Raw genomic sequence first — 14,553 nt, 5'->3', positions numbered from 1 at the left:
GGGGATCACGTAGGTAGCGAGACTTGACGAGCTCAAGGTTAAACCAACCTCCTCCAGCTGAGCTGATATCTCTATCATATAAGAACCTCCTTATCTCCCTCTTGTCCCTCTTTCTTTTCTCCTATTTACTCACGCTCAAGCACATATCTATATACTTTCTCCCGATCTTGGTTTTGCGTCTGTCAGTAGCACTTCAAAATGTCGGTAGTGTCACTCCTTGGTGTGCGAGTTATCAACAACCCTGCACCATTCACCGCCCCTTATGAATTCGAAATTACGTTCGAATGTCTCGAACAGCTGCAAAAGGGTGATTAATCCCTCCGTCCCGACTTTTATTGCACCGTGAAGAGATGGGCCAAAGACAAAGAAAGGTTCAATTCTTACTGAAAAATTGCCCCGCCTTTAGATCTCGAATGGAAGCTCACTTACGTCGGCTCCGCCACTTCGTAAGTTTGCCTTAAGTTATATTTTACGCAGCTCGAAGTTAGCCTAGCAATCGCATGAAACTGACCTGAGCGCCTGGTTAGATCTGAACATGACCAAGAACTTGATTCCCTACTAGTCGGGCCCATACCTGTTGGCGTCAATAAATTTATCTTCGAAGCAGACCCACCAGATCTTAAAAGAATCCCAACGTCTGAAATATTAGGCGTGACGGTGATCCTGCTTACCTGCAGCTATGATGGCCGGGAGTTTGTCCGTGTCGGCTACTACGTGAACAATGAATATGACTCGGAAGAATTGAACAATGAGCCACCCTCCAAACCTATCATTGAGAGAATTCGACGGAACGTGCTAGCTGAGAAACCAAGAGTTACGCGGTTTGCCATTAAATGGTTTGTCCTGACCCCCCTATTCCCTGTCGCCCTTGACCAAGTACTTACCATACCCCCATTGAATTTACATTTGCTGACGCGTATTTTTACTTCTACTATAGGGATTCCGAAGACTCCGCCCCAGCAGAATACCCACCAGATCAGCCAGAAGCAGACGTCTTAGACGATGACGGAACAGCATATGGCGCCGAGGAACTCGAGCTCGAAGAAGCTCTGCGAAGGGAGCTTGAAGAAGTGGATGAGAAACCGCAAACAGCAGGCGCCCCTGGTGAGGACCTTGAGATGGGTGACGCTAGTGAACCAGGGGCTCCAATCAAAGATGAAGATGGAGATGATAACGATAACGATTCCGATGCTGGAAGCGAAGATCTAGAAGCTGACAGCAGCGGTAGTGATGATGATGACGAGGACGACGAGGGCGACGAGGATGTGGAGATGGGTGATGATACGGAGCAAAAAGGGGACAGCAGTAATCAGGCTAACCAGCCCCCGGCGGACCAACGTCAACAACAGCAAACTGAGGTGATGGTTCACTGATTGAGGCGGTTCCCTTCAGTTTTTTTTTTTTTCTCTCTCTCCTTTTCTTTGATGAAAACTTCCTCCGCCATGTCCCCACCACATTTAACCACCCCGCTCCGTGGATGTTGAACAAATACATATATATTTGCTTTACATCTCTCGACACTATTATCCCATTTATCTCCTTATTTTTTTTTTTTCTTTTTTTTGTTTGTCATTATCATCTGACTTTACGAATATACAAAGACTTTTATGGCATCCCTCTCTTGTTCATTACCCCTATGACGCTTACGCCCCCCCCCCCCCTTTTTTTTTTCATCCGTTTACCCTCGTTGGCCATTATTAAACATAAGAAGAGCAAAGATATCGCGCGTGCAACGCTTGCGTCTTCCACCCCGACGTCTGCGAAGCAGCTGATGGATCAATATGAATTTATATCTTAATTATCTTTTTTCTTCTTTCTTTGTCCCCCCGCCCCCGCCCCCGGCCCCGGGGGTTCCAACCCCCTGGGAAATTCTGGCAGCTTGAAGCAAGACATTTAGCAACTAGTATAACAATACACTAAGGTTTGTCCTTAATATTTTCACGTAACCAGCCTTGGTACCGTAGAAAACACTATCTATTTAGTTTCGTTCTTGCAACCCGTGGTAACGTCATAAAGCATACAGAAGAGAAAAACGCAACCGCATGGCAAACCAGCACCTAGTGTACCCTTCGAAGGAACAGATCAACTGTTGCAGTTAGCGGTAACTGTATAAAAACGCGCATGAACCTGTATATCCGCACCCAAAAAAAATCCAATCCTCTAAAATCCGAATTTAGAACCAATAACTATAGGCATATGTTAGCAAGTCACTACTAATGCACGAAGGGCCAAAAGAAAAAGAAAAAAAAAAGAAAAAAGAGAAAAGAGAGAGAGAGAGAGAGAGAGATAGAAGCACATACCACCCAACACCGCTTTCTTCTTCTGATTCTTGACGTATTTATTCACATCATCCGCCCAGCCACTACTAGTTTCCTCTAACCGATCTATCGAATCGCCCATAATATTAAGATTCTCTGTCCTCTGCTGCACCTGGCGCTGCATATATGCCCAGTAGCCCTCCTCTCCTCGCGTCTGCGAGGCATTACCACTACTACCCTGCGGCGACCCGCGAAGCTCTGATTGGCGGGACATCTCCTCTTGTCGCATTTGTTCGATCATATGTTTCGACGGAGGTCGATCGGGACCTCCGACTATAAAGAGTGAAGAGCGAGATGAGTAAAAATGGCAGCGAGGTGGGGACGATGTGGGGAGAAGGTGGAGGGGTGGAAAATGGCATTATTGGTCTTTAACTTACTTAACAAATCCATATCAGCCGGTGTCACATACTGTGTCCCTGATATCCATTGTAGATTCGAAATCGTTGGGCGAGAAGGTGCAGAAAGCGCAGGGTTATATATCGCGTCATCGCACCGGCGTCTAAGCAACTTAGATTAGCAGCCTAAATTCCCAATTTATTCCGCTTTTTGAGAAAGGGAGAGAGGGGGCGTTGACTTACAAAGGTGATCCAGCACCCCAAAGACTCAACATGGCAAGTTCTGAGGGCCCAGTCCAGCCTATTACATCTCCAGAAGGTGAAATAACTGCTTCCCCCACCCTTCTCATGTCCAGAATTTTATCAATCGGAGAAGAAGAAATTTCTTTCAAAGCTGGAATTGAATATGCCCTCGCCTTGCCATCACCAAACACACCAACAAGCGAAGACCTCTCTTCAGCCCTAACTACTGTTGCATAGTCGCACAAGAAGTCATCCCAATCCTTCTCGGCGCCCTTCGCGCTAGAAGGCTTAAACATTCGACAGCCAGAAGGAGTTACAGCAATTACAACTCCATTCACCCGATATCCATTTCTCAAGTTGGCAACACCTTCCTGACTGGCTAGAGCAGGGACCCCGGTTTCGGCGCTGATAGGGCAAATAGACAATACTCTATCGTCCACACTTCGGGAACCGGCGAAAGAGACGGTGTATGTTCCTCCTGATGGTAGGATTTTGAATGTTGCAAGGTTTCCTTTGCTAGTCCCAACGAGACAGAGAATGCTAGAATAATCTGCATGCTTTGTTAGCAATAAACTAAACCGGGGTAAATGGCAAACCAGGCAAAATAAAGAAATCCTGCTATGTATCAGAGAGAAGCTTACCGTCTCCTTCCAAAGTCATAATTGAGAACTTAATACACGTAGACCACTCGGGGGACGCCTCTGATGCGGAATGATGGCTTTTTCTAATACTCAGGCGTTTCTGTGGCCTAGCAAAATCAGAAGCCTTTGCTGTAAATATTACCGACGGGCCCCTTAAGTCGATGATCGCAAGACTGCCCGACTGGAATCCAACGCAAATGAAGCCAACATCGCTATGATCAAGAGCAGTAACAGGCCCTTGGCCTTGGTTCAACAAAACTAGAGGAAGGAAGCCTTCTTTTAGCCCTGGATCAGCTCTGTGAGAGATATCAGTCAGCTGTCCTGGGCCGTCGTTTTCTCCTAAGGGTAAATCCCGCCCCGCATTCGGATTACGGCCCCATTTGAAAATAGCCACTTCACCACTCTTCATGCCGACTGAGAATTCACCTGCAGCCCCTGCCAACGACATCGCAGATACTTCGATGTTGTGGAAACGACCTACAGCACGCGCAAGATCGACTTGGATTGTAGTGGGATTTTCAATATTATCATCATGACCCGAATCCCACATGCGAACGACGCCATCAGCGTGAGCCGTTTGGACAATATCCCGATTCTCATACCGTTTCATCGGCTTTTTTGCCGGTGCACCTCCAATCACAATGTTTGGTCCATGGGCTCGTTTCTCCCTCCACCCTAACCATCTCGTGCGGTCAACATATGATAAAGCGATTTTGTTGACAAATGGGTGAACAAAGGATAATGACAAATGGAGCATATTTGTGGGAGAAATTGGGTGGCCGCTGGGGAAGCTAAGAGTAACAAGTTCCCCTGAGGAGAGCAGCGCGATCACAGCAATGGGATCCTGCGCATTCGCAAAAAAGGGGGATGAGCGAGGAATGAGCACAAAATCGACAACTTCGGCAGCTGGAGGTGTTTGTAGTTTGCTTTCGCGTCTGGGTTTCGCAAGATGGTTTGAGAGGACTTGCCATGAAGAGGTCTGGTAGTTTGGTGTTGGTCCGAGGTCAAAAAATGTCAAGTGTTTATTCACTTCTGTTGTTGACTCGCCGCCAGCTATTAACAAGCCAGTATCATCAGGATTCTCCTTGCAGCACCATGCTACCTGGAATATTGGCTCCTTTAAAGAGTAAGTTCCCGCCGGGGAACTTGGCGATGCCACTGTCCCTGGTTTGTTAACGTCAACGTCTACTAACGTCCTAGCCATAACAATTCTTCCATCCTTGGGGTCCCAAAAGACAAGGCTCGAGTCATCATGAGCTGTTAGGATAAAAGTTCCCGTAGGATGCCAGACAGCTTTTGTAAGTCTAGGTCTTCGCACCTCTCGAGAGGATGACGGATCCGAGTCTCCACCAGGAGCACCAGGTGGAACCTCATACTGGAAATATTTGGTGGGAACATTCATTTTAATCGAGAAAGTTACAGCTCCTTCTAAATATCCGATTAGAAGCTTTCCGATGTCCCGAGGATGGAAAGCCAGAGATACTATCGGCAAAAGCCTGGACCGAGGATTTCGCTCTTTCCATAGATTGGGGAGTCTGAAGGGGGCTATCATGAGGCGGTCGAGGTCGTACGTAACCAGTTCACCTATTTGCTGCGCATTAAACGACTGCATTGTCCAAACAAAAATCGCCATGGATGGCAGCATAACCGTATCACATACCGCTTTGTAACCCTATAAAAGCATACTCCAAGCTCGGATCCGTCAAGAGCGCGGTAACATGGCCTGGCGGGGTATAAGCGGCAAGCTTCGTCCGTTTCTCAAGAGAAAATACGCAAAGCTCATGTTTTGAGTCTACGGAAACAATTTTATCGGTGCAGAATTGAAGTATATTAACAGAAGCCTTGCGTGGGAGCGTGAATACTGCAGACACTCTCTCCTGTCCGAATATATAGATTTGTCCGCTCCCATATTGTGTTTCGCTCGTCCCGACAGCAAGCAGTGACTGAACAGGATCGTAAGCAAGGGCGCTAATCCGAGAGTTTATGCCGTACCTGGCGACCTAAAGTAATGGAATTGTTAGATTTCATCCTTTTATAATTTTCTAATCGGGGCCGTTGCTCACATCATCAAACACGAAATGCTCCGGGGCCAGGCCTGCGCTTAAATCGCCATGAATACCGGACTGCTTGCCTCGCAGAAAGTGTGACATATTTTGATTGTTATAGGATTTCCTAGAGCCAGTTAACGATAGCTCCTGTAGTTAGCCAGATGTATATATGGCAGATAGCATCGCACTGCCAACGGACTCATCATATACCAAGAAAGAGTTAATGTTTGGTGACGAGCTGATGACCGACCTCTAGTTACAGCCCTGAGTTGGAAAGCGGGTTGGGCTGGTTATCGGATGACCACGTGATGATAAGGAAGTCTCCCCTTTCAAGCGACATTTCCCAGGGAAATGCTAGAGGTTGAACCATCAATTTGGATTAAAACGCAAGAGGTATATATATATAAATACATGTACATTCGAAATGTGCCATATTGGCCTCCCTTCAACAACCCGAGAAGAACTCCAGAAAATGCATCCATCGGCAGGCCAAAAACAGATATATGGAAATGCAAAAAAAATCATTGCAGCCAGCGAGACCATTTCATCTTACAAAAAGAAATTAAAAAAAAAAAAAAAAAAAAAAAAAAAAAAAAAAAAATTAGCAGATTTCAAACAACAGATCATGATTGTTAACAACAGCTCAACGCAGCCATTTGTGCGAGGACCGTCGTTAATTTTCTTCGAGCATGCATTTCCTCATCGTCCTGCCAGTTGCGGTAGTATTGCTTCACAATTATACGTATTTGGCGGTAGCAGGAATACCTAATCCAGTAACCCAACAATTAGTAACCTATACCAGCGTAAAATGGTGACAATTTAGGAAAGGGGAAACGAACAAAAGTAAGCGTATACGTAGTAACTCATCGTCCATCTGCATCTGGCTCGACCCGTACCCATTCAATAGAGCTGCGGATGGATCCTCGAAGATCTCTGCCATCATAACATCCCCCCATGCAGCGTCACTGAAATCAACAAATCCCGTCACATCCTTCGTGTCCCGGTCGACAAGGATATTCGAACTGTCTCCAAGATTCACAACAACCAGGCGGGGCTCCGTAACGCCATCTAGAGCCGGGCTAAGCCGCATGACATCGTGGCGGATCTGAGCATATGGCAGTGAAATGAACATATCTTCGGCATCGCACAGGATATATTCAATGAAAACTAGGAAAGCACGTCTCCAGCTCTGCCTTCCCTCACCCTGGGAAACGGAATGGACATTGCCAAACTGGGTGGATGTGAATTGGCCGAGGAGTTTCACTGTCCGTCCCAGTTGCTCATCTATACGGTTTCGATCCGCGGAGCTAAGGGACGACGGTTCAATCTCACTAAGTGGCACTCCGCCGAGTGACTGCTTCAGGAGAAATGGTGTTTTCGGGTCAAATTTCAGGGCATCGAATCTGAAGAGACGGGGGATATATGGGCTGTTTCGTGAGGCCAGCAACGAAAGCACAGCCGCCTCTGTCCTCAGCGAGTGTTTTTCTTGACGTAGCAGCGTGGAGAGTGGCCTGGGACCAGCCTTCATGGTGAGCTCGAGTCCATTGGAGAGCTTGAGAAGGTAACGTGGATAGACGTTATCATTGAAAGACTTATAGTCTAGGACTCGAGCAGAAGGAAATATAGGTTGGATCAAGGTTTGGAACATCGCAAGATCCGGGCGGGTTTTAGTCTCAGATTCCAGGATGTAGAGGGTCATTTCCTCATGGAGATGTTTTTATAAAAAAAAATAAAAATAAAAATAAAAATGTATACTTCAATTGCTTGAACGCTCGCGGAAGATATGGATATAGACAAAGTATAATAAAATCATGATATATGCCCAGCAATTTTCGGACGGGTAGGCATGGATTGGTTGAGAACCAAGGAAACCCCAAGGTCCATATATTTGGGGCTTGCATAGGAAGCGCCTGGGGACAGACACGTTTGATCTGATTATTGACAAATCCTGGATCCCGGAATTGTCCCATAGTTGACTATGGCAGTCGGATTATTCATCCTTCAGGGCGAGGCGAGAGAGGATGTCCTGAGGCCCTGGGCCTCTGGACGGAGCGAGACTGGCGTCCATGCATTCCGAGACGGAAGCCTATAATCTGTGGTGCCAGCCGAGAAGACAAGCGAGAACAAAGGCTGCTCCGACGTGATGGCCGTTGTATGGTGGGACATCAAAGTGGAAAATATTAATATGAGCAACATATAATTACGATGACAGGTGGATACAACCCACCCGTAGCGAAGAAAGCAAAAAAGTCCCGGCTCGCTAACCATACGCGTCATTTCTCGCTTGAGCATTTAAAGGCACCGTGCGTCTTCGCGAGGAGAAAAAATAGAAACCGGTCGTTGGAAGCTCGTTAATGGTTGCATGGATGAAACGCCCTCCATGGGGATGTCATGCCATGAGTGGGCGTGAGGCTACCGCCAGGGAACTAGGAAAACGTCCAGAAAAAAAAAAAAAAAAAAAAAAAAAAAAAAATCCTCAATCTAGCGAGCGATGAGCTAGAGCGCGGAGGAACGTTGCATCCTCAGGGCAGCGGGGGAACAAAAAAGAAAAGACGGGCTGCTTGAGGTGCGCTTCTTGGGCTGACCGCCCCAGCCATGCCATATGGCCCTTCGAGTCCATAGGAGCCCATCACGATTCACGACATGACACTACACTACTCCGTACTGCGTACAACTGACCCTCATCCAGCACATGGAGGGCAGGGTCTACACGTCGGACCCTTGGGCCGTTTGGGCGACAGAGCGTTGGCGAAGCTCAGCTCCGAACAGCCGTAACTTGCCGGAAAACTCGCCAGAATTTGCTGAGTTGAGAAAAGGCTCCGGGTCTGGTCCCAGCGTCAACTGGTTGCAAGATCTGAAACGGCGGTTGGGAGCTTGAGCACTTGTCTGGGAGAAGATTCTGCTGCCCAATCATGGCGGCGGTTTGGCGAGGTGCCGCTAAGCCTTGGCTGGGCTTGGTTTGTACTGTTGTATTGTTGTTCTCTCTCTCTGGCTGGCAAACGGCACAAATAATAATACAGCAATTATTATTATTAACTAATAAATAAATAACTAGTTAGTTAATGGAGAGAGAGAGAAAAAAAAAACATTAATAAGTTAACTAAGTTTCCAACGATTCTTTGTTTTGACAAGCCCTACAACAAGCCGGGATTGCAGGCGAGGTGGAACCTTTTCCAAACAAAAGACATAACTAGTTATCCAGCCCTAACAAAGGAGACAACAACATTCTACATAGTTGCTCCAACTCCCTTCAGCATGAAATCAGCTAGTCTAGTTACGTCATGCCAGCATCACTATCTCACTGTCACCGCTTCCAAGCGATCTTCAAAGTGAGACAGATACGTTAATAACCAAACCAAAATCCGACTGCTTAACCTAAATCTGTTCAGGGTTCCCTCCCCTCCCGCCCTCCCGTCTCGATTTGTGTTCAGACAGTGGATTTTCAAGCTGAATGGAAATGAATGTTAACCCGTTAGCTAGCTCTCTCCCTGATCAAGGTTAAGTATGTACGCTGTACACCGCTGCTGCGCCTCTTGTTCTCGCCTGCATTTGGTAGAAACGTCGTATGGAAATTTTGGTGGGATGTAAGAGCGGGAAGCGGAAGCGGGAGATAGCTTTGGAGAGAAAGGAGGGGTCGATGTGGGGGAGGAAGAGTTAGTTAGCGGGATTGGGGGGGGGGGGGGGGGGGGGGGGGGGGAAAATATAATTAATCAATAATAATAATAATAACTAAATAAATAAATAAAAGAGAAAGAAGAGGACTGAGACGACAGAAAAAATTGGTATTTTCTCCATTTATAATAAGAATATTTTTTGTTACATGATATCAAAACAGAGAAATAATAATAACCCATGGTGACCCGATGTTATTAAAACCACAAAAGAAAAGAAACAGGGAAAATGGAAAATGGAAAATGGAAAATGGAAGAAGCGGAAACGGTTTCAAGCGAGAATTATTCCACCAGGTATCAACAGCCACTTCCAAACACACAAAGACAAAGAAATGTGAGGGTGACCAAGGGGCGTTGGTAACCTACGAAGGGTTTTGTTGATTGTCACGGGGTTCCTTTGTACCCTGGAAATGGTTTGAGAAGTGGAAGTCAAGGAAAAGAAAGGTATCGTGAGAACAGAAGGAGTGGGAAAAAGAATAATTAGAGGATGAATGCGGAGACTGAAGAATAATAATAATATCATGATCCAAGAATAATAGACAAGAAAGAAGACATGTGTCAAAATTGCAAAAAGGTCGTCTATCAAGGTGTGCCGTAAAAAAACAAAAAAAAGATAAAAGTAGGGATATGTAGTATAGAGAAGATAGAAGAAGAAGAAAACGGTAAGTAAGGGGTTGGACCTTCAGGCACTATGTTTGAATCCCCCTTTTGCTCACCTCTCCCAAAATCAGACAAACCCATTACAGTGAGCAGGAGATTATGGAATCAATCCCGCCACAGAGAAATCATGATGATGACATATTATGTTGCGCCCTCCCCGTAACATATGCAAAAAAGATAGAGGAAGAAAAAGTTGGTGTTAGGACGAGAGAAGGGAATAAAAAAAATAAAGAAATAAAAAGGGATGGAAATTTATTTACAATTCGGGCGTTACTGCCTGAATGTCAAAATATCAAGAGTTTGAGAGGACATGATGAATGCATGACTCGTCGAGGAGGAAGAGTTCAGAATGGAGCGATCGATCACTGTGCTCACTTAGGTAGGGTGGGGTGTATGTCGCTGCTGGTAGTAGTAGTATAGTATGGTCGCCTGCGACACATCCCCACCACCCAAAATTCGCTTGTTATCCGTTTTCGTCTATGCCCTTTGCTCACAATGCTTGTTAAGCGCGCGCAGAGGGATCATCACGCTTCCTTCCTGACGGAGTAGAATCATTGTGTATTCATACTCTCGGGGCTAAGCATGCCACCACCGCCTACAGAAGAGCTACCACCCGCTGTAAGGTCCGGCTGATCCGCTCCATTTACCGTTGCACTAGTCGAACCATTCATCTTAATGTCGTTGTTGCTGTTATTAGCGGAAGGGGGTATTTCGGAATCGCTTTCTGCAACCACGCCATCTGCAGATGTCTCGGGCTTGTTTTTCTTCAATGAAGTTACTGCGGCCTTGTCGGTGGTTGTACAGCCGGCTTTCTGCTTCCCAAGAGTCTTGGAGCTCGTAGTGCCCTTGGCCAGGTTTGCGGATTCATCGTTTCCTGGTTCTGAAGTCGAAGCGCCGGCAGTACCGTTATTCTTCTTGGATTTCTTCTTGCTGGGTTCTGGCCCCCCTGGCTTTGAACCACCACCTGTTCCTGCAGGTGGAGCGGGTCGCTTCTGAGGACTGGAACTTACCCCAGTTCCCAGAGGGGCTTGGGGGATTTTACCAGATGCGGGCACTCGCGGCCTGGCTGCCGTCGGCCTCTGTTTAGGAGGTAATTCAAGATCCTCCACCAAAGGCTCGTCATTGTTGGCATGAAGCTTGGCAAGAAAGAAGTTTTGTACCAGTCCGATTTGCGAAGGCAGTGTTTGTAAGGATATTCGTGGGTACGGGGGTGGTGGTGGAAACAATGCAGCGGACGCTTGCGACGAGCTGTAACCGCAATGAATAGTCAGTTTATATGAATACTGTTGCAAAGATGAGGTAGATTTGGTGGTAACATACCTAGTATTCTGCGCTTGGTGTGCACTGTACATCCGGTTCTGAAGCAGGTGAAGCGGTACACTTAAACTGGCAAGTCCAAACTCCTTGTCAAGGCCCAGTTCTTTGAACCCAAAGAAATCCTCATCGATGTCCTCCGCGAAATCGCCGCCGACGAATTGCTCACTTCCGTCGTGGAAAGCGCTGGATCCATCGCCAGATGTATCGGTGAAGGCCGGTCGAAGCAACTCAGTGAGATGGCTCTTCATACGTTCATGTATAACGCTGAGTTTCTGGCCGAGCCGGTCTACATCATCCTTAACGTAGCTTTCAAGCGACTCTACATCTGTCCCAACGGATTGGAGCGTATGTAGAATCATCTCTTCCGCCATGTAGGGTGATTTCCATTGGGAGGACGATGTCGTGGACTGCTCAGCTCGTGGCACTTTGGGAGATTCCATGTATGTCTTGAGTGTGGACCCAATTTTATAGAAGAAATCGGCGGCGACGTCCGTAACAGCATCAAGAGCAGATGGCTGATACTCCTCGAACCCGGCATTGTAGAAGATTTTCCCAACAGAGCGTTGGAGAGCTGCTCTACATACCCATGGGCTTATGACAGGACCCTCGTCATTCATCACATGGGTTGGGACATCTCGTTCGACAAAAGGCTCTGGATTGTATTTCTGGAATTGGTTTTGGTACATCTTTACCAGATATTAGATATGTCATTCGTTGACTTGGTAGGAAGCAAAAGGTGAAAGAACACATACCTGAGATTGAAGTTGCATCTGCTTAACGATTCCTATTTTCGAGCAGATTTTCCTGGTCTCCTGCATTTGACGCATGTTCGCGTCCATTTTTTGAGAAAATTTGCTCTTGGGCGCCGTGAAATACCCCTTAGGAAGGATTCTAAGAAACTCTTCCGAAGGATCTACAACATTGCCTTCAGAATCTTCAATCCAGTGTAATTGTTCAGGGAGGTCCGGAATTCCCGACATTGTATCATAGTAGTCGGGCAGCATTTTATCTTCCTCCTCCTCAATTCCTTCCGCCAACGTCTCACCGGTGGTCTCTGCCTCTTTGGAATGTGGACCCGCAATAGCAAGTCTGTCGCTGTCCTCCATGGCTTGTCTCTGATTTCGGAGCCACCGCCTCATCCCAGCCTTTGTTCTCAACAAAGCCGGCTCATCAGAATTCAGCTTGTCCCCCTTGAAAAGTCGATGTCGCTCCGCGGCAAGAAGGGCCCTGTCCTTTTTGGTAACTTGTCTCCATATTTTGTATTCGGGGTCCTCAAACTCGAGCATTGGACGCGACGACGCACTTGAGTTGACAGGAACACCAAATGAATCAATGTCCATTGCATCACCTTGACTTCCAGCAGCACCAGTACCGAGGCCGTTTGAACCAAGAGGAGTCAATGTGCCAGGGGGCGGGGTGGAAAATCCATTCTGACTTCCCTCCAAAGCCGTATCCGATTCTGCACGCACTGTGGTCACGCCCTGAGGTTTATTCTCGGCCACAGGTGTAGCTTCAGGGCGACTTCCAGGGGCTGTTCTACCGGTTCCTACCCGCTTTTTAGATTTCATCCCTGGAGCCTTGCGACCTCTGGACGACATAATCGGCTCATCGTCGCTCTCTTCGGCGCCATCCAGCTCAGCCAATTGTAGTCTTCGTTCCTCAGCTTCAACCTCAGCACGATCTCGTATGATGATATCTGGTATCAAAGGGACAAGTTTCTCCGTTTCCTTCCTCATGTAGAGCGCATGTTTTCTAAGGAAATGCTCAGGGTTGGCGTTGTATTTTAGGCAGTTGGCCCAGATGAGATTGAGATCTTCTACGAACTCCTGTTTCGACTTATATTGGACTGCCTTGAGTTTTTTGGTCATTGTCCCTAGGTCCATCGGACGTTTGATAACTAGGATAGTCAGTAAGGATTTGGCCTCGACAACAACAAAGAAAGATTTAAAAAAAAGTTGACTCACTGTTATAGTAGTCAGGAGCTTCCCGTTTGTTCACTCTCGTCAAAAAAGCACTAGAGTGCTCCGTCATAGCTTTCAATTCGCTGAGAACCTTTTCCGCGGCCTCGTAAAGCTCCTCCTGACCTACCTTCTCCTCGCTTGCCCATTTACTTCGGTTTTTTCTTACTTCGCTCATCAGACTTCGAAGCTCAGCATCTGAAGCCTGGACTTCATTGCGTTTCTTATCTATTCGTGCAATTAGGTTCTTTAGGGTCAAGCTCGAGGCGCCAAGGTTCGCGCTGCTCAAAGTTCCGTGGCCAGAGGTTGTAGCATTAGAGGAATTCGCATTGTTGGCGCCCTGGTTGGACATTTCCGCCTCGACTTGCCTCTCGGATTCCTCCAGTCTTTGCTGGTCCAGCATAGCATCCCGATCATTTTCTAGGGTATAAAACAGGGTATGGAAGCTTCGCTTTGCAGCTTCTTCAGTTGCCTTCTTATCCTCTTCTAATTTTTTGCGGATATCTTCTAATGACTGCTTCCCTGATTCTTTCGGGGTCTCTGACGAGGTTGTAAGGGTGATCGATGGTTTTTGAGGCGGTGAGGGGAGGGTGTTTGGTTCCGATCGAACGGCAGTGGGTTTCGATTTGGTCGGGGAGGAGGGAGGAGGGAGAGCGCTTTCGCTTTCATCATCGTCGTCGTAGTCGTCGTAGTCATCTTCGTCCAGTTTCCGTGCTGCCTTCCGAGGCGGAACTGAAGATTGCGCTTGACCGTCGGCCGCGGTAGTAACCTCCTCGGCATTCTGAACAGCTTCAGGGTCATTGTCCCCGGAATCAGGAGCTTTTCCAAAACTAAATAATGCGCTAATTTTCGCTTCGCCTTTCTGATAGCAGTCTCGAAAAGAAGCAACGAGCGGGTCTTCTTCGGAGATGGTATCAACTTCGGATATCATTTTTCCAGATTGCGCCCCGTCTGCGCTACCGCGGAATCGCATCTGAGGAGTACGGGGTCGCGAGGGAACTTTAGAGAGGCCATTGATAGAAGGGTGGGAATCATGGTGGTCATCGGGAGGTCGGAGATGGCCTGGTGGTAGCCAGGTGTGGTGTTGGCCGATGGACATTACCGCTCCAAACCCCCAGCACTGGGGTGGGCGAGGGGGGTCGTCCCTCCACGCTTTTGAGCCAGTTCAGCGAGCGACAGCAACGGCACGTAGGGAGGTGCAAAAGCGGTATCAAACGAAAGCCAGGATCGGCATAAACCATCCGGCGATGTATCTGGGGCCGGAAATGATGGATGTGTCGCGTTATCGATGGCAGACGACCGGGCTTCTTTGGTGGAGATTCTTGCGGAGGTGACAAGACGTGAACTTGCTCAGCTAATATC

The 14,553-nt window shown here is 47.4% G+C and overlaps 4 protein-coding genes across 4 annotated transcripts; 1 reads left to right on the top strand and 3 right to left on the bottom strand.

The window, feature by feature from the left end:
- The first annotated feature begins 5 nt into the window (after positions 1–5).
- On the top strand, positions 6–2,481 carry BDBG_03157 (histone chaperone ASF1). Its single transcript, XM_002626934.2, has 4 exons — positions 6–307; positions 407–446; positions 528–836; positions 938–2,481. Exons 1-4 carry the CDS (start codon positions 199–201, stop codon positions 1,371–1,373), a joined length of 894 nt encoding a protein of 297 aa, XP_002626980.1. The 5' UTR covers positions 6–198; the 3' UTR covers positions 1,374–2,481.
- Positions 1,677–6,138, bottom strand: BDBG_03156 (SNARE-dependent exocytosis protein). Its single transcript, XM_002626933.2, has 7 exons — positions 5,601–6,138; positions 5,198–5,537; positions 3,538–5,121; positions 2,897–3,446; positions 2,696–2,817; positions 2,301–2,591; positions 1,677–2,186 (listed from the first exon to the last, which is right to left on the bottom strand). Exons 1-7 carry the CDS (start codon positions 5,685–5,687, stop codon positions 2,161–2,163), a joined length of 3,000 nt encoding a protein of 999 aa, XP_002626979.1. The 5' UTR covers positions 5,688–6,138; the 3' UTR covers positions 1,677–2,160.
- A 40-nt stretch (positions 6,139–6,178) lies between these two features.
- Positions 6,179–8,425, bottom strand: BDBG_03155 (uncharacterized protein). The gene is made up of 2 exons (XM_002626932.2): positions 6,425–8,425; positions 6,179–6,350 (listed from the first exon to the last, which is right to left on the bottom strand). Exons 1-2 carry the CDS (start codon positions 7,282–7,284, stop codon positions 6,218–6,220), a joined length of 993 nt encoding a protein of 330 aa, XP_002626978.1. The 5' UTR covers positions 7,285–8,425; the 3' UTR covers positions 6,179–6,217.
- Positions 8,426–8,564: 139 nt separating this feature from the next.
- On the bottom strand, positions 8,565–14,541 carry BDBG_03154 (transcriptional activator SPT7). Its single transcript, XM_002626931.2, has 4 exons — positions 13,198–14,541; positions 11,986–13,130; positions 11,237–11,919; positions 8,565–11,164 (listed from the first exon to the last, which is right to left on the bottom strand). The coding sequence occupies exons 1-4, from the start codon at positions 14,288–14,290 to the stop codon at positions 10,468–10,470; spliced, it is 3,618 nt and encodes a 1,205-aa protein (XP_002626977.2). The 5' UTR covers positions 14,291–14,541; the 3' UTR covers positions 8,565–10,467.
- Positions 14,542–14,553: the final 12 nt, after the last annotated feature.

This window comes from Blastomyces gilchristii (genome assembly GCF_000003855.2).
Source record: "Blastomyces gilchristii SLH14081 genomic scaffold supercont1.4, whole genome shotgun sequence".
Classification (NCBI taxonomy): Eukaryota; Fungi; Ascomycota; class Eurotiomycetes; order Onygenales; family Ajellomycetaceae; genus Blastomyces; species Blastomyces gilchristii.
Note: the sequence above shows the minus strand (reverse complement) of the source record. Positions and strands in the feature narration are given on the sequence as shown.

Excerpts from the sequence above, each read along its gene's own strand:
- BDBG_03156 (XM_002626933.2), bottom strand. The coding sequence starts at position 5,687 with ATGTCACACTTTCTGCGAGGCAAGCAGTCCGGTATTCATGGCGATTTA. Across the intron at positions 2,818-2,896 it reads TGGGGTGCTGGATCACCTTT|ACGCCGGTGCGATGACGCGA; the intron begins GTAAGTCAACGC and ends TAAGTTGCTTAG. Across the intron at positions 2,187-2,300 it reads GAAGAAAGCGGTGTTGGGTG|TTATTGGTTCTAAATTCGGA; the intron begins GTATGTGCTTCT and ends ATATGCCTATAG.
- BDBG_03157 (XM_002626934.2), top strand. The coding sequence starts at position 199 with ATGTCGGTAGTGTCACTCCTTGGTGTGCGAGTTATCAACAACCCTGCA. Across the intron at positions 447-527 it reads TACGTCGGCTCCGCCACTTC|ATCTGAACATGACCAAGAAC; the intron begins GTAAGTTTGCCT and ends GCGCCTGGTTAG. Across the intron at positions 837-937 it reads ACGCGGTTTGCCATTAAATG|GGATTCCGAAGACTCCGCCC; the intron begins GTTTGTCCTGAC and ends CTTCTACTATAG.
- BDBG_03155 (XM_002626932.2), bottom strand. The coding sequence starts at position 7,284 with ATGACCCTCTACATCCTGGAATCTGAGACTAAAACCCGCCCGGATCTT. Across the intron at positions 6,351-6,424 it reads CTACGTATACGCTTACTTTT|GTATTCCTGCTACCGCCAAA; the intron begins GTTCGTTTCCCC and ends TTACTGGATTAG.
- BDBG_03154 (XM_002626931.2), bottom strand. The coding sequence starts at position 14,290 with ATGTCCATCGGCCAACACCACACCTGGCTACCACCAGGCCATCTCCGA. Across the intron at positions 13,131-13,197 it reads AGCTCCTGACTACTATAACA|TTATCAAACGTCCGATGGAC; the intron begins GTGAGTCAACTT and ends TGACTATCCTAG. Across the intron at positions 11,165-11,236 it reads CACCAAGCGCAGAATACTAG|CTCGTCGCAAGCGTCCGCTG; the intron begins GTATGTTACCAC and ends TTGCGGTTACAG.